At 37.7% G+C, this 19,084-nt stretch overlaps 1 protein-coding gene across 1 annotated transcript; it reads left to right on the forward strand.

The window, feature by feature from the left end:
- The first annotated feature begins 496 nt into the window (after window positions 1-496).
- ATP6V0D2 (ATPase H+ transporting V0 subunit d2) lies at window positions 497-18,452 on the forward strand. Its single transcript, XM_010224642.2, has 8 exons — window positions 497-746; window positions 7,416-7,587; window positions 9,449-9,627; window positions 11,334-11,413; window positions 13,250-13,327; window positions 16,488-16,664; window positions 17,478-17,555; window positions 18,095-18,452. The coding sequence occupies exons 1-8, from the start codon at window positions 617-619 to the stop codon at window positions 18,254-18,256; spliced, it is 1,056 nt and encodes a 351-aa protein (XP_010222944.1). The 5' UTR covers window positions 497-616; the 3' UTR covers window positions 18,257-18,452.
- The last annotated feature ends 632 nt before the right edge of the window (window positions 18,453-19,084 follow it).

The following is a 19,084-nucleotide window of genomic DNA, read 5'->3' on the forward strand; positions in this document are numbered from 1 at the left end:
GTCAAACACTTCAAAGACCTTTTATTTGGCTAGCACCTATGACCATGATCTAACATTTCCTCTAATTAGTAGAAAATTCTAATTATTTGGTTTATTGATTTATATAAATATTTATAGACAATTTACAGCAACCAAGAATGTAAAACACACACACTTAAAAACTATCAAAATTGCTTGGATAGGCTCCACCACATAACACCATTTTAGTGCAGACTTTTTTTTAAATATGTACTCGTATTATAACCAGCACATGACATCATGTTTTTTAATATGCTTTTATTTGTTTCAATCAAATTCAGAGCATTCCTGTAAGCAGTGGTTAAATCTTATACTCTCTTTCTGGCTTCTCTTTCAGCAATAATAGATTCATTTTCTGGCTCTGACAGGAGGGAGTCGGATTTACTGTCTGGCTGATTAAGTGATGTTGTGTAAGCATCAGCTATACTGGAACTACACTAGGAGCAAGAAACAGGAAGAAACTAGTTAGTAAAACACAGCTGCAGGCTGGCTGGGAGTCAGTGACTATTTGTCACTCCTTCCAAAAAGAAGAGTAAGGCTTGGTGGCAAATATTCAACAACATCAAGTATTCAACAGAGAGATTACATCTCTTCCTCCATGCCGGGATACTCAGAGTTTTACTTCAATGTGGACCATGGCTACTTGGAGGGTCTGGTCCGAGGTTTCAAAGCTGGGATCTTGACAAGTGCAGACTATGTCAATTTAGCACAGTGTGAGACACTAGAAGGTAAGTCCCTTGGTTTATCTTACTTTGGATGAAATGCTGTTTCTTAGACCTTTGAAGAATGGAAGGCAAAAGATTTAAATATTGACCACTTTATCTCAAAAATATGGATCATGTTGATTTCCTTTTAAAAATTGTTCTCAAAATTAAGTTATTAGGTTTCCATAGAAATTACTCTAGGATGATACAGGCTTTGATTTCCAATGCAACCTCTATCATGGGGTTTTCTAGTTAGTGATAATCTTTGGAAACTTCATGCACATGATTCCTCTGAGATTGGTAACCTTCTCATGTATTTTAATGATGTTACACACTTGTGCAAGTATACAAGTTTTGTGTCAGTTCAGTTGTATAAAATATTTCACATCTTTTTGAAAGATTACCATTCAACACCAAATACATATAAAATATATAATTTTAGTATTTTATTACTTAATAAGTTTTAGAGCAGTAGAGGATATTCTGTTTAGCAGGAAGAGAAAACTAGACTTCACAAAGATAAAATGAACTATTGTTCATCTTAAAAAAGCTTTTTGAAGGTGACCTTGTCACAGTCACAAAAGGAACACACAGTTGTTTCCAAAACAGCTTTCTTTGGCCAAGACCGGTCACAGCCTGGTGAAGACAGATTTTACAGAGAATCATATGACACACCTTTATATACTTGGCAGGAAGAAATGCAATAGGAAAAAAAAAAAAAGCCTTTCTAAAGAAACATTTTTTTTTTCCCTGAATCCAAATAAAACCTACAGATGTGCACGGAAATGATTTCTCAAATAAGTAGTATATGTACATTCATTTGAAAATGTAGCAAGGAGAAATACTGGACTTGACTGTTTTAAACATCAGTTGCTTTGTATATGGAGTGATGGAATTGGGAAGATGAGTGCAAGGCCTGAAGATATCCACATAGACAGAGTTTAGAGGTTTTCTAACCTCTAAACTAAATAAGATAACTGAATAAATAATAATAACACCTAAATAACTATAGGAAGACTGTATGCCATTAATCTTGCAGACTAAAATAGCTACATTTAAATAGGTATATGTAGGTATCTGTCTGTGAGGTGGATAAAGCTCTTCTCACAGTTAAAGAAGAGGTAGACACCACAGGAGGTGGTGGGATCTAGAGAGCTATTTAGCTGATCAAATGTATATTTCTACTTGAGCTGGTGAGCTGGAGAGCTCAATCAGTTCTCCATTGGGTGTAACAGCAGTTTAGACATGTAGACATTTACTCTGACAGCTGCCTCTGAAACCTTTTCCTTAAGTCAGCCAGACAAAAGCTGATGGTAACCTTGTACTAACTATTATGAACTATGGAACTTAAGGACATTCTTGCTTTATATTTAATTCTTTAAGTCAAATATCCTACTTATAGAATCACAGAATCACAGAATGGTTAAGGTTGGAAGGGACCTCTAGAGGTCATTTAGTCCAACCCCCCTGCTCCAGCAGGGACACCCAGAGCACGTGGCACAGGGTGGCATCCAGGCGGGATTTGAAGATCTCTAGAGAAGGAGACTCCACAACCTCTCTGGGCAGCCTGTTCCAGGGCTCTGTCACCCTCACAGGGAAGAAGTTCTTCCTCATACAGAGGTGGAACTTCCTGTGTTTCAACTTAAATGAATTTAATGAATTTACATGCTCCTCTTGAGCTACTAATAGAGCTTAAAATATCTATGAGAGATATGAAGGACAGAATGATGAAATTATTAAACTCTTGCCCTCATTCAATTTCTCTGTGCGGGAGAACTCAGGAGATAATGTTACCAATGAATGACTCCAAAAGCTTTTTAAAAAATAAAAAGAAGAAGAAGGTGACTAAAAGACTCCTGGTTATTGCTCAATAAGAGGAAAAAATAAATATTAAAAAAAAAAGTTAAAAAAAGGATTTTTGTTCATCATTTCCAAAAGAAAACAGAAAAGTCATTTTGCAAGGGAGATATTTACAACCAGGAAGTGGTTTTCAAACTTTGCTGAGATATACAAACTTTCAAGGTTATTAAGGGGATGGGAAGTACTTTATGAACAGATTGCAAAAGAGAGATAAGGTCATATTCTGAATAAGATTTGCAACATAAAGAATGACATTTCTGGATTTTGTAGCCTTCTTCAGTCTAATCTTCATTCTAATTTACCATACAAATCCCTTTCAGCAGCAGAAACTGCTGAATCAATCAATGCATCTAAGCATATCTCTACTACTTGCTATCATTTCCTTTTTTTTCTGTTTAGCTACAGAATATCTCTGCCTCCGTTGGATATTTTTCTACTTCTTTTAGCCAACTATCAGGTTCCAATCACTTAACTGCCAACAGCATTATTTATAGCTAAAATATTAGAAGTATTGGATTTGTACATGGAGCTGAATATCCCCATCTCTTCTTATATATATGATGTAACACTGAACTTGCATCACTAGTATACAGTGCACCAAAAAATAAAGTCCTCACCTCTAAAGTCAAAAAGGAGCTGCATGCATATGTTGTGCTTTGATTCCTATTAAAGCATTCAGAAAGTGCATTTGTGTTGAAGTGCTGTCATGCTTTACTATAGCGTCTTCAGTCCTTGTATTCACATTCAAAGGTAATAAATTTACTCCACTGTGTAGTCTGTGGCATAGAACCAGACCACAGAAACTGGTCTAAGTTAAAAATATTATAAATATGGAAAAACAAGCAAGCAGAAACAAAATCAAAACCACCCTGAGTATCCCATAAATAGATTTAAAAGATCTTTTAATTTCAAAGTGGTTTTGATATCTCTAGAGGGGAAACCATAATGTCAGTACAGAAGAACCACAAGAAAGCTGTAGGTTAAAACTTTATATTTGCATGTGAATCACAGGGTAAGCATGACAGCGAGAGAGAAAGAAAAAAGGAGAATGCAGCCAGCAAAAGATACCACCTTGTCCTCTCAATTCTGGGCCACACAGGAGAAGAGGCCTTAATTTAGATATCCTCCAGGGCTTGCTTAAATTACTATTATTTCTGTGGCGCTCCCAGACAGGCTGCAGCACTGAGATCGGTCCACATGCATTGCCCCTAGCACACAGGGACTGGATAAAAACCCACGCGAGGTGGTCACCCAAGTGAGAAGTCAGACAGGATGCCAAGGTTTTGCACACCTTTGATGCGGAAGGAACATTTCGTCCCTAGGGAGGATGAGGTTAACACTTTGCTCAACTTTTTGCAGTTACTTTTTCTTTCTCATGGATATGATGAGAAAGTCTTAACTACAGTCATCTTAAACTAGCCTCTGTCTGCTTAGGACTTAATTTCCTTTAGATATGCTGCTGTTTTAAATGAGTAAAATATGATGTGACTGGATTTAAAGTTGCATGATTTGAAGTCATAAATTTCCTACATAAGATCATATGATGCATATGATGCATAATGGAGGTGGATGACAATAATATTGACACCCAAAGCACAAGAACTTTCTTTCCTAGGGTGTCTGTGTGTATACCAAAAAGCACAGGCTCTTGTATAGATCTCCAGTACCATGGATGTAAGGGAGCGGCTACCATCAATGAAAAGTTTTGCTGAACAGAAATGTCTGAAGCCCCTGTGATTGTCAGGCAGCTTGTCTTGTTGGGTCACCAAGTTAGGTCACTAGTCCATGTGTCTTATTGTGTTGAAGTTGCCAGAAATATGGTCTTATTTATGCCAACTGCCATAAGAGACTATAATTTAATACTGCTGGAGCAGCCTCTGAGCTGCACTCTGGTCTGAACTCTGACAATGACATTTTTCATTGATCTCACATGCTTTTAGAGGTTGTTGATTACTATTACTGTTTTCTCAATAGTTTTGCCCAAGTACATAAGATAGGGTTGAATATTGTTTCTTACTGTGTTATCATTTTTCAAAGTCTTTAGGAAAAATAACTCTTTAAAGCAGGACATAGAAGAGGCAAGGTCATTGATCCAATATTCATTGGCATAATATTTCCTCCATAGATTTTTAGAGCCAAGCAGGGCTATTTTATTATTCTATGGCTAATATTTTTCATGCGTTATATTTTGGTATGGGTTCTCAGTCAATCAGAGAGTGAGGTTGGTAGTAGTCTTGTCAGAGACAGACTGCTCTTGATCATTTGTTTTTATTTTCCGTTGATTATGATGGAATGACCAGCTGGATAGATGAGGGGAGAGCGATGGATGTTGTCTATCTCGGTTTTTGGCTTTTGACACCGTCCCTCACAACATCCTCTTGGGCAAGCTCCGGAAGTGTGGGGTAGATGAGTGCACAGGGAGGTGGATTAGGAACTGGCTGGATGGCAGAGCTCAGAGGGTGGTGATCAGCAGTGCAGAGTCTAGTTGGAGGCCTGTAGCTAGCGGGGTCCCCCAGGGGCCAGTCCTTGGTCCAGTCCTGTTCAATTTATTCATCAATGACCTGGATGAAGGCACAGAGTGCTCCCTCAGCAAGTTTGCTGATGATACCAAACTGGGAGGAGTAGCCGATACCCCAGAGGGCTGCGCTGCCATCCAGAGGGACCTGGACAGATTGGACAACTGGGCGGTGAAAAACCTCATGCAATTCAACAAGGCCAAGTGCAAGGTCCTGCACCTGGGGAGGAATAACCCCAGACACCACGTGCTCTAGGTGACCCTGAGTGTGCAGGGGGGTTGGACTAGATGACCTCTAGAGGTCCCTTCCAACCTTGAGCATTCTGTGATTCTATGATTCTATCTCATCAGCAATGTTAAATGCACTTCTGAATGGCCAGTTTTGGTGGGTGATATTTGGGTTTTGTGATTTGCTTTAGATACTGAAGCTCTGAAAACAACTGTGTCAGTAATGCATTTACAGAGGGTGGCGCTAAGGAGGTATTGGTGCTTCATTTGAAAAGAAACAGCAAATTTGGAATTCCAGCCCTATGCATGTGATGAGGCAGAATACCTTAATCCCACCATATGTCAAGTTTTCTTACTTTCCTTGCAATGAAAGGAGAAAGAAAAATTATCGCTTTTAACAGGAAATGTAAATGTGATATAAAAATATTAGTGAGTTTTTAGAAACATATTTACACTGTCTTGTTTCTAAGCATAATTTTGCATTTTTATTTGATTCATCTTTCTTATCTTTCTTTCTTTCCTGAATTAAGTAGTTTTCGTTTTTCATACTTGGATTCTCTTTCTTCTCCATGAAAAGGGCCTGTGCAGAAACTATGACTATTTCCTAGTATCTGTCTAACCTTTGGAAGCACAGCAACCTGCATTCTGTTTTGTCAACAGCTTTATCATAAGGTCTGAGGACTCATATAATTTTGAGAAGCAATTAGTTTACACTGATTGCATTCATTTAGTGCAGAGATATCTAAAGAAATTCTAGCAGTTTGAGAGTGTTAGATAGGTAAGGCTGTCCCATCCAAAGGCCCGTATTGATGTAATCACTGAAATGAGCTCAAGTGGCAGCCAACCTGCATACAAAATTCTAGGATATATCTAAATAAGTTAGAGTCCTAAGATTTTGAATTTTCTGTGTATTAGTCCCTCTGCATTAAGTCTCAGTACAGGCAACTTTATTGCATCCTAAGAAAGTGTCCACATGGGGAATTAGTGAAGACTAGTGAACACACTAATAAATCCACCCTGCCCCCCCTTGCTAACTGCACATTAATTTCTCTTGCAGATGTGCCCTTAATTCATCTAGTAGTAGTGTTACTATTCTTTTCTTGAAATATCAGTTCAGATTTTATTTGAAAACATAATCGTTACAAATGCCAATTCCTTATAGCGTTATCCCAATCTATAATTTACAATAATTTTAATACGGCATTTGGCATATGGCAATTCTGCAATAGGGCAGTGGTTTTTTAAAAGGAAATGCTAAATTGCTTTGAATACTAAGAATTGATTGCAATCTTTGCTTTTGCCTCATGGTGGAAAATGGCTGGCAGAGGAATTTATCAAAGGAATTCTTTGCTATTACAAAAGTTTGTCCTGACCTTGTCTTATCAACTCAATTTTTTCTCCAGTTACCAGTGCTGGGAGCACGGACAGAATGTGTCATGATAACCTAAGCTTTTGGAACAGCTTCTTAGGATGTGCTAATAGCAACCATAAATTAGACAAAGCCTAAACAGAATTGTTAAGAGAGCAAAATTGTGCCCTTCCATGCCCTCTGCTGCAGAGCTCATTTGGAGCCCTGAGTCTGAGCCAGGCAAGACGTGTTCTCCCTTTTATTCAGGTAGCTCAGTAACATTATAGACTTACATGAGTTTTAAACATCTCACATCATTAAAATTTAACACTTTAACAAAGTCACAGGATAATACTTATTGATACCTAACAGTCCATAGGATTGTGACGCGAAACGACTTGCACGGACTATAATGATGCAGTAATGGTGCCCTGAATAAATCAGTAAAATCAAAACATTGAACAAACCTGTCTGAGAAAGGCCTAGGGACAGCACTAATGAACACTGTGTCTGGTGTGACTGACTGGAAATTTAAGCTACCAGTAAAACATCTGACAAAGGATAAATTGTTTGTCCTTTCCTGTGGCATCCACAACAAAATTCACAAATCCACAACAAAAACTTTTCACTACATCAGGCCTTTAATATGGTCTAAAATGAACATTTGAAATGTTGTTCTTTTTGTTTTGGAAATAATATAATGACAGTTTATTCTCATGATCTTCCTTGACTCTAATTCTAGACCTGAAGTTACATCTGCAGACCACAGACTATGGCAACTTCTTGGCTAATGAGACTGGCCCCCTCACCATTTCCACCATTGATGACAAACTGAAAGCTAAACTGCTCACAGAATTTCATTACTTCAGAAACCATGCTTTTGAACCACTTGCCACATTTCTGAACTTTATCACGTAAGTAATGTTGCCACCTGGCTTACATTACAGACCCAAAGCAAAAGCAACAAGGGGTTGAAACAAAGGTAAATGTGTCTTACTAGAATTTCTATTAAGTTTCACAAATCACAAAATTTCTTTGATATGATAATATTTCCATAACCTATTTACTAAAATATGTTCTGAAATACATATGAAGAACTGTTGTCTTTGCAAATATTATAAAAAAGACAAGAAAAGCATAATTCCTCTGTGTGAACAGGCAGAACTAGTGATATGGGATGAGAAAAACAGTTGAAATTTTTAAATATATTGAGTTGGAGAACTGGCAAAAATGAAAATTGTGGGATGACTGAAGAAGTATTAAGCATTTTTATGATCTATGGAGCAAATATTTCAATGTATAATACATGATCTAAACTCCCAGGCATGCAGCAAATTCTAGATCTTGTTTAAAGGAGGAAAAGATGACACATACCTACCATACCTTTCATACTGTTTGGACATTAAAAATAGGAACTACTTTATGCTGTATATATCAAGATACATATATCCAGGTAGCTGTGTTTGTGTCAGGCGTTTTATGTCAGATGAACAGAAAAATCTGTTCTCGGTACAGATATAAACATAAATTTGTTAAATAAATGACTTTGATAGCATATTAATGAGAACAGGGATCTGCTTTATAGCAGTCTGACAACACTGAAAGGTCAGCGGGATATTTTACAGAACTGCTTACTCCCCTTGCTGTATTACTGGGCTTTCCAGGTTACTTTATAGAGACTATTCTTTTTCTTAACAGCAAAATAAACTATCGTTAATCCTACTTTTTAGTCGAATGTGCCTGAATAGTTTTAGGCTATTTTAAACCAAGTTCTTGAAGCTTGCCCTTAGACAGCTGTAACCTGTAGGCATACATGTTTATGTTTTCATTTGGAGAAATGAAAGTGAAAATACGAAAATTGTGAGAGTTATGTTCATGCTCGGTGCCCTGCATGTGTACCCATATGCACACACACGCTCTGCGCCCCGCTGTTTTGCAATAATGGAGACGTTTGTTTAAGTTATTTAACACAATTACTACATCTCTACATATCTCCTATAGCTACATAACTCTAGTTCCCCCTTCCAGGTTTTGTGTGTGAAATTGTATGTAGCCTCCCTAGCTGTGCTCTGAATCAATGGCCCAGCGGGAGGTTTGCATCTATATTATAAATATCCCAAGGGAATGGGTCTTGCATTTCCATTTCTGAGTTACTGACAAAACTCTGACAAGGCTCTCTGATAGTAAAACTGATAAGAAGTTGTTGGAAAACTTGATGGATCTGTGAAGATCTGAAATTGATGGATCTGTTCACAGGCCCCTCATAGAAGAGTATTTAAAACTGACTGAGAAGAAAACTGTAAGTTATGTCTGTCTGCACGAACACCACAGTTTTAGGGCCTAGTTTCCAGGGCATTTTTCCTCTGCATAGATGGGCTGTATGAAATAATAAAATTGCCAAACTAAAAGAAGCTGCTAGTTCAGGTGACTTGCATTTTGCACACATTTCCACTTATGAGATCAACACTTCATTTTACAGCTATGTGTTTATTATATTTATGTTTTAGCTTCCTCAACCATAAAATGGACCTTCTTCAAGACTGGTCATGTCATTTAAAATTAATAAAGTTACCTACTTGTTATTTTAAAACCCTCGGGTTTTTTTTGGTAGGTGAGATTGATATGGAGAACTGACAAACCTTCAAATACTTGGGTCATTTCTGACTGTAGGCTTATTAGTAGTTTTCAGGGTTTTTTTTTCCTTTTATGCTTTTTCAAAGTAAAACTCATTATAAAAATAAGATTCATTTACTTTCCTTTTTCTTTCAAATACAGATACAGCTATATGATTGACAATGTAATTCTTTTAATAACTGGCACATTACATCAGCGGCCCATAGCTGAACTTGTTCCCAAGTGCCATCCACTGGGGAGTTTTGAGCAAATGGAAGCAGTCAGCATTGCCTCAAACCCCACTGAGCTGTTCAATGCAATTTTGGTTGACACGCCATTAGGTAGGAACATTAAGTTACTTCTTACTTGGCTCTTGAATCTTCTCCTTATATTTTCTTAAGAATATGTGAGTTTAAGTAACATGTTCTGTGCTGGATATGCTGTCTTCTGGTGACATAAAAACCCATGAATAATTGGCTGATAAACTGAGGATTGGGCACTTTTGAAGCGGTGTTCTGGACATTTTCTGTAACATTTATTAACAGATTCTGTATCATCAGTCTTGGGTAGCTATGCGCAGATGAAGTATGCTGCTCTCAAGAAGTGCATGGATATTGTTTTATGGCCAAAGTAGCCATTGACTTAAAATATCCATATATTTATTTCAACACCTACATCTATAAAAAATGCAAGATGAAATCTTACCTTTACTTCACTAAGGATCAAGAAGTATATAGTTACTAATAAACATTAAATGTTGTGTTAGATCCTAGACTACATCTCTTGGGATTTGGTCATGATTGAAACATAGAGATAATCCTCCTATCCTGAAGGATGAAATCTGAAACCAAAACAGAGGGAGGGTTAGAATTATTCTATCACATTAGTTGAAATGATGCTCAATGTGCAGCAACAGCCAAAGCAAGAAAACAAAAACTAAAGAGCTGTAGGGCTGCAGATACATGACCAAGGTTTGCAAAGTCATAAAGGTGATGGATAAAATGACCAGAGAGTCTACTTCAGGAGACCAGATCCCAGCAGAAAGATAGTTCAAAAATACATAAAGGAAAATGCTATTTTACACAGGTGGTAGTAAATCCCTTGGATTTGTTGCTCTAGATGTTGCTAAAGGCAGAGAGTAGTGTCATTAAAAAAAAAAAAAGATGATACAATTCCTGTGTAACGGGTCTATAAATAGATCCTAAAGAGAACTGTCAGGAACTGCCTTCTAGCATGCATAGTAGAATAACTGGGGATACCTGGAGAGTGCAAAGGGAATAGACCACAAAATACGGCCAGGCTTGCGTACTTTCTCTAGGTAGTATCTCCTTTTGCTGCTGTCTGAGGCCATGTTCTCTCTGACGCAGCTTTGTTTGCCTCAGTAGGCTGTTTATTTAGTTCTTATGACACTGCTTATAATAAACAGTGCGGGACTGGCATAGCTTTGTTAGTGAAGTATATAGTATTTTTAAGAGGTCCAACTGCACAAATGAACTTCATCTCCTGTCTCCCTGTTCAAAAGCCTGCTCTTTAGCCAGCTTTCTAGAGGAGCTAGAAGCACAGATGGTCAAGGTCAAAGCTTGTGCCCTTTCCTAGGTGCATCCTATCACCTTTCCCCAATTTGCACACATGCTAAAATAGGAAAAATTACAAAAGAGGCTTCTCGTTAAAAATCGCAGAATACCTGTATGATTTAAGGCAAAAAGGATCTTTCATGTTCCTCCCTAGAAAATCCCACTAATGCCTAAACCACATACTTCAGAGGAGATTAGGGCCTTCATTAGCATTTCCTATCCAGCATTCTCTGGAGACAGGACTCTGGCTGCTGCCTTGATTGAGTCCCCTCACTGCAGATTCTCATTAGCAGAAGGGGATAGGAGGATAAGGGGAAAATCAAGAGGATTTCTCTTTGTTGCTGTTACATCACTCTTTCTTGTGCACCAGAAACCTCAGACCTTTAGTTATACACTGGTGCATAGCTGTAGATAAGAGATGCATAATATCAGCATGTAGATTTATACTGTAATATAATAAACTCTGCTTTCAGCTGCTTTCTTTCAGGACTGCCTGTCTGAAAATGACCTGGATGAAATGAACGTTGAAATAATGCGCAACAAACTGTACAAGGCAAGTAGCTGCAACGTAGCAATAATACTTGGGTTTTTCCAAGTGCCTTGGAAAAGGAGGTCAGCTTCATTATCTCTGTTTCATGAACAGGGATACAGAAGCCTGGTGAGATGAAGCAAGTTGTCTAAGGTCACCTGGCTGATGACAAGTCCAGGACTCAAATCCAGCTCCCTTGAGATCTAGTCCGGTGTTTGGATAGTTTCCAAAATTTAGATCTGCCTCCAAATTCTAATTTAATATCTCACTAATGAAAATGCTTTAGATGCCAGGCTGATATACAAATCCATTTGCTTATGAATAACTCAGTTACCCACAAAATGCTACAGAACTGTTAGCCCCTAAGTGATCCTAAGCGGGCTTTTGACTAAAATTTATTTTAATTTATAAAAAGTAGATGCAATTTGAAAAGCTCTAATTACTTTGAGCCTACATTATATTTTTTTTAATTAAGGGCTTGGTTTCACTTATGTTTTTGTTCTTTTTCCTTCCCCTTATCCTTAGTACTGCTACAGCACATCTGAATATGAATCTAATATGTGCCTTGCATTTTCAAAGTACCTTGCAAATATTAGCATAAAGGTCAATACTCTTCAAGGCAATGCGTATTTTATTCTCTTAATGGTTCCTCCCAGCACGTTTTCTCCAAATTCTTTGCCGTATTTCTTTCACAGAGGATGCCCCAGCCTGCAGGCAGAATTCTTACAGGGATCTGATCAGCACGAGGCTGAAAGACAAAAAATTCTTCCCTTGCTTCTGCAAGTGATGTTTATAAATTCCCAAGACAATATTTGCTTCTTAAATATTCTGCTACTTCCTGTTATTCATAAGAACACCAGTTAAGCCCAAGCCTTCTAATTCCCCTTCAAGTAGCAATAAACTCACCACTTGTTTCCATTTTACAACGTGCAACTTGGATTTTTATTTCCTGTGTGCATGACTTCCCATTTACACTTATTAAATTTCATTTTTAACTTTTTCTCATCACTCTTCTAAGTATCAGGGGGATCAATTTGGAAACACTTTTAAATTATTCATGTTTCTTTCCTCTTCTGCTTCAGTTTAGTGCCAGCTACCAATATGATCAGTTATATTTGAGTCTAGATAACACAGTCCAGAGCCTAACGCCAAATCCCATGCTGCAGACTCCCACTGCAATGTTTCTATTTAAGATTTCCCTAATTGCACAGTTAACGAGAGCTTCTTTTAATAAACTTGTGCGAACGCAAATGCATTTTCATACCATAACTGTTTCCTAAGACAGCATTTTGTGGGAAGGTCATGGCAGGTGGTGGGACCTGCAGCATTTCCGGCGCTTGGTCCTCACTGAACAGCTGTATTGAACTGGATGCACAGCGCAGGCTCCTTGCTAGAGCAGAGGGCTCTGCAGACCATTACTGTGGGAGCTTTGCTTGCTGTTCTGACCTAATCCCGGGTTTTGAAGGGTAGAGCAGTAGGGATTAGTCTGTGCAGCTCCGCAGCGTTGGCCCCGCAGCTGTGGCGGGCACCCAAGTGCCCCCCTCCACGCTATGATGCAGTTTCCTTCAGCCATCTGCTTAGTCTGCAGCCAAGGACGATCCCTCTTTAGGGAGAAAAGAAAGAACAATATTTACCCTATAACACCCTTTAGATGTTACCCATTTCGTAAGAACAAGATATTTACATTTTAATATTCCAACCTTCAATCCAGCAAAGCACATTAGTAAGCGCATGTTTGAATTTAAATTCATAGTTATCCACATTAATGGAGGTATTTAAAAATGGAGCTCATGACTAAAGGGCTGAGCTAAACAGGGTCTTAAGTGGTATTTAAAATATTTCTTTTCTTCTTTCATGTAGTCTTATCTTGAGGCGTTCTATAAGTTTTGTGAAAAACAAGGAGGTACCACAGCAGAGGTAATGAGGCCTATTCTTGAGGTGAGAAAAGTTTACTCTTTGTAAGCTAGAGCATTCCAAAATGTTTTTGTAGCTGATTTACTTTGTTTCTTCTGTTCCCTCTTTCTCCATTTGCAAAACCATTTTTCAGATGTTGGTTTCTCCTCTGAATAGTAAGTATTTGCTAAGATGTCCTGAAGACTTAATTCTAGGGTGATTTTTACCTCTCAAGTAGAGAAGCATCCAGGCCATTGCCAGATAGAAGTTAGCTTCAGTTAATTTTTTTCAAAAACAGAGAAAAGAGTAGAATAAATAGCTTACTAATCTCAAACAGTTGTCCTTGAACATCCAGGTGCAATAAGCAGGACAATTTAAAAAGTGGATTGTTTTTACACCTCCTAGCCCCAAATTATAAGTTGGGGTAGCTACATTCTGGAATTCGTGTATCTTTAAAAATAAAAATTATTCATACTTCATGGCACCATAAGGCACCATAACATTCTTGTTTATCCTCTCACTAAAATTAATGGTTGAAGTTAGAGTTGAGTGACCTTTGGAGCAAGTGTCCTACAGAAAGGTCCAACATTCCACATTTATCTGTTTGTCTCGTAACTCAGGAAAGTTTAATATTAATTTTTTCCATGAAAAACAAAATCCCTTCCCCCAAACTTCTTTACAGCATGATGAAGTATAGTGTTTTCTTAGTTCTGTAGGGTCAAATAAAAGATGCAGGCATTCCTAAAGCTGTGTTTTCATTCCTGATTTTCAGATGATTTTGAATATTTCATTTAGTGTTCTCACCATGTGGCTCCATGTTTTTCACTCAGTTTATCATCGCAGTTGTTTGCAGAGTTTGGTAGCCAGACCACCCATTCATTTTCATGAGTCACATTTTCTGGATAAGCAAAATTTACACCTTCAAACCTGACTGAACAAGATTCACTAGAGTCTTAAGACATCGCACTGAAAGTTTGCGTTGGGGGAAAGAGATAATCAGTCAGAGAGCTCGTTGCAAAAGGAAAACTGAGTTGAAATTACACTTTATGAAGCAATCCTTGATAGGGGAATGCAATTTCATGTTTTATTTAATCAGTTCTTAACATTTCAGTTCATGTTTTAAAGAGAATGTTCTTTATCAAGTTGAATTTACCAGAAATAAAATATTTAGGATATTGCTTTGTAAAATATAAAAATCAATAGTTTGACTGGCAAGGGCAAAGGTGTTTTCTCAAGGTGATTGATTGAGATTTGCAGAAAGCTCATTTTCAGTTAGAAATTTATTTTGAGAGAAGATTATTAACCAATATTAGTCTAAGCATGTTGTAAACTTCTCCTTCTATCAATGGCAACAGTTTGGTCCATGCTAAGCCTCTTTAAAAATCCTCTGTAAGGTCAATCAACTAGGAGGATAAACTCTGTAGGAGATTTTATTTTCTATATTGTTATAATAATCTGAAGACACATATAGAGCAGTTTGCTAATGGCGGAGTTTATGAGACACCAAAGTTTAAATGAATTGCTCCAAAGAATTGTTGCTTTTATGCTGTAATCGCATAGGTAAGATAGGTGCTAGATCCTTGCATATTAGAAGCACTGGTGGTCTCTCTGCCGTGGGCATCAAACTAAGCGCTGTGGCCACCTAGGAAATGCTCATCCTGTGGCTTCCCCTGCATCTGCAACAATCAAATGGCCCAAATCACTGAAAACCAGCCTCATGGTGGGAGCCGGTGTGAAGAACCTCATGCGGTCACAGTCTGGAGGAATGGTCTCCAGGCATGGCTCTGAGCCTGCCAGTTCTCTTGAAATGAGAGCCACGGGGCCAGCCCCCAAACCCGGGTGCATTAGTTACTATTGCATCCGAGCACACTTTTCCAATAAATCACCTAACAGATAAAATCTGCAGCTCTTTAACGGGTTAAAAAAGCAAAACATTTGTCTTTTCAAAACAGTTTCACCAGGGTTGATATGCCTGTTCATATTAATAAGGCAAGTAAAATTTGGCTCTGTTACTTATTAGCTAGAAATCTTTTCAAGCACACTTATTTTCTTCTCGTTATTTCCCCATTGTTTATTCATTTTCCTTACTCTGAAGTCAGTGCCAGAGGGCAGCTGGGTTCCTGTTGCAATGTGTTCCAGTACATAGGAGTGAGATCGTGGAATATGTGCTTAACAGCTAAATTTGTAGAACGATGTTGCAACTGCATTTGTCAGGGCTGTTACTCAACACAAAATAGTGTGGTTCTGCTCAAAACAGTTCAAGAGTTCACAGAGTACCAATTGATCCACACTTCCTAAAATGTGTCTGTGTTGTCTTTTCGCTTAGGAGATTTTTCATGTGTAACTCTCACAGTTTGCAAGGGCACTGCTGTTCTTAAAAAGTGACAGTAAATCATAACAAAACAAGTGACTAAACCCTTACTTAGTTTAGATATCAAGTCAGAAGAATAAAATAAAATTGACCGTGATTATTTTTAATTACCAGTATATTTTTAATTCACACTGTAGGTATGCAGGTGAAATTTTGCCTTGCATAAAATAACAGCCTGAGATCTAGAAATTAGAATGAATTTCAGTGTGTTGCGTCAAGGAAAATACAGATACTACAGGCACCTAAACCTGCTAGAAGAAATGTAGCCTTCTGTTCTACGTGTTAAAAATTAACTTATTTGAAAAACTTGAAATCTTTAACTAGGTGTGTAAAAAGCTACCTCTTCTTCATAAAATCAGAGTTTTAAATGTATGCATTCAGATTTTTTTTTCAAAGCTTCCATTCCACCCTAACTGTCAGCAGAACTCTTTGAGTGATCCCAGAACACTATGGTTGATTCTTGATCCCTTCACATGTTATCATACCTAAGAGCATCATTTTATAACTTCAAAAGTGTGTGTGTCAGGAGATTTTCTTGTAGTTAAAATCTTGGTAACTTATTAGTGAAATAAGGAAGTAATTGGGATAGCACTTTCAGTACAAAAATCAAAGAATTAAAGCCGAGCTCACGTAAACTCCCTTTGATTTGCTAGTTAAAATTTAACAAGCATTTATAAATTCACTAAGATCTGTTTCTAATGCACGGAAGTCCGCTTTTTAAAGTTTCCTCAGGCTAGCCAAAAATGTGTATATACTCCACCCCTCTGCTTTTTTTTTCTTTTTTTTTTTAATGAGCATCTCTAACACCTGTTTTCTCTTTGTTTATGCTTTAAGTTTGAAGCAGATAGACGTGCCTTTATCATCACTATCAATTCATTTGGCACTGAGCTGAGCAAAGAAGACAGAGAGAAGCTCTACCCAACCTGTGGAAAACTGTACCCAGAAGGCTTGCACCTGCTGGCCAATGCAGATGACTACGAGCAAGTGAAGGGCATTGCAGAATACTATGCAGTATGTAATCTAATTTTTCAAAACAAAAAGTCTTAACATGCCATGATGAAATGCAATTATTCTTATTTCATTAAAACTGCCAAAATTGAGATTCAAGTCAAAGCTGGTGTCTCCAAAAGTACAGCATAGTGCCCACGCAAAAGTCATTATAAAATAAGATGAAATAATTCTCATAGTAGATGAGCCTGATTTCTTACTAGAACTATAAAATAAGAAGAAAGCTGGCTTTCTGAAAATCATTTTCCCTCTCTTCTCACTTTTTGCTAAATCATTGATTGAATCAATCAATCAGCAGCCAATACTGCTGTGATTTAGTAAAATATATCTCTGTACAATATACTGGTATGACATATGAGGCTGATGGACTTAAACACAACATTAATGCAAACAAGGCAAATCCAGCTGGCTACTGGGAGTAAAATGAGCAGCCATGTGAGGATCAGAGTTCAGGCTTTGGCTCCATCCTCCCGTGTGGCTCTACTGGGTACTGTCTGTACCCAAGGTCCAGCACCCCCTGTCCAAAGGACTGAAAGGTCATGAGTCACCCTAGTGCCACTTCTCCTCATGCCTTCCTTAAGCTATCTGAAGTGGTGGGAAGTGACAGTAAAGAATGCAAGAAGAAATATTCGTTTTTTTTCATTTGCTGAATATATGCTTTTGAATTAGATAGGTCTATAATCTATACATGAGTTCTGCTCAGAAAGATGCCTAGTTCATAGAGAAATAATCTAGTTCATAAAGGAATGCAAAGCAGCTGTGCTGAGCAGAATGCACAAATACCTATTGTCTTTGGGTGGTTGTCTGTGCCTTTAGGAATACAAGGCTTTGTTTGAAGGCGTAGGGAGCGGCACTGGAGAAAAGACACTGGAAGATGCATTTTTTGAACATGAGGTAAGAGGTTTTAACCTTAAAATTTCAAAATCAAAGCTACTCCCCTGGAATAACATTTAAAGCAATCAATACTGTCTGTTCAGAGAGAGAGCCACTAGGCTTTTGCCTCTACAGTGATGCAACATTCAGCTTTGTGTTCAAGCACATGGTATAGCTGTCACTGTTAGCTTTTGGGTAAGGCAAAATAGAAAGATTTAACTTTTTAAATAAAATAAATGTTGGGACATTGATTTGCTGAGTATTTATAGAGCTGCCAACTCTGATAACCTATAAAATTCATCTCCTATAAACTTCTTGATGAAATCTCCCTGCACGGTCTACTGCAGTGGGTATTTCACCACTGTCCTTTACTTACCTGTAATGTTGCTGCGTGTTTCCAAAATTAATTCCGAGATGATATTTCAGTTATGTTTCTACTGAAGGCACCCCTAAAAATAGCCGTGATTGCAAAGCTACATAGAAAATTTGATGATGAAAGCTAGCATTACATTTGCCCCCTTTAATATTTTATCATAACCCTTGTTTCATCTTTTCCACAGGTAAAACTGAATGTTCTTGCATTCAATAACCAGTTTCATTTTGGAGTATTTTATGCCTACGTAAAGCTGAAGGAACAAGAATGCAGAAATATTGTATGGATTGCTGAATGCATTTCTCAGAGACACAGAACCAAAATTAACAACTACATTCCAATTTTCTAAATCTGAAAATTTATAATTCTAGAGTGCCTGAAAATCAGCATTAATTCATATCAAAGAAAAAATAATCTTATTTTAAAAGTTAACACTGACCAGATGTTTAAAATTATATCCTTCATATATACAGCAGCACAAACAAAACTAAAACCATAATTACAGATAAGAGTATTTTATCAGGAAATATTTAGTGGGTTCATTTGTAGTTTTTGTTTGCTGATTTGTTCCCCACTGTGCCCATTTTAATTTAACTGATCAATAAAAATGGTCTTTTATGCACATTCTTTCTCTCTTGTGGAAATAAGTTCTATGCTAATGATGTTTGCAAAGCTCTTCAACAGCCTTTATCTGAATTAGCAGTTTTCTCAATTGGCTAACTAAACAACTACTGCTATCTTAGACTGTATTTATGGGTTTCCTTATGGAGTATAAGGGTATATGGAGGACTTACTGCATGAATAGAAGTTAAACTTTAGGATTACTCAGAGATTCCCTTTTAGGAGGAAGTGAGAGGTCTCTCATGTTAAACGTAAATAAGAAATTGGGATGGCATCAAAATCTCTTCCCTCTTCCCTTTATGGCCACACGAGGTGCATCATGACCATGAACATCAACTGATGGGCACCTTGTCTACCTGCACAACCCTACAAAGGTCTCCTCCTGCTGACCTTAGACACCGTCTTCATGTATGCGCTAAGAAGGATTATGAAACATGAATGTGAATACCCTGCCAGCTCTGTATCAGTTTTACACCAGGCACAAACAACACAAGCTCCAACCTATTTCAGGGACTGGCTAAGATCAGTCACTAAATATAGAACAGACAGTCGAGGC

This window comes from Tinamus guttatus, unplaced genomic scaffold (genome assembly GCF_059628265.1).
Source record: "Tinamus guttatus ecotype Peru unplaced genomic scaffold, ASM5962826v1 Tinamus_guttatus_pri_ptg000012l, whole genome shotgun sequence".
In the NCBI taxonomy this organism is placed as follows: Eukaryota; Metazoa; Chordata; class Aves; order Tinamiformes; family Tinamidae; genus Tinamus; species Tinamus guttatus.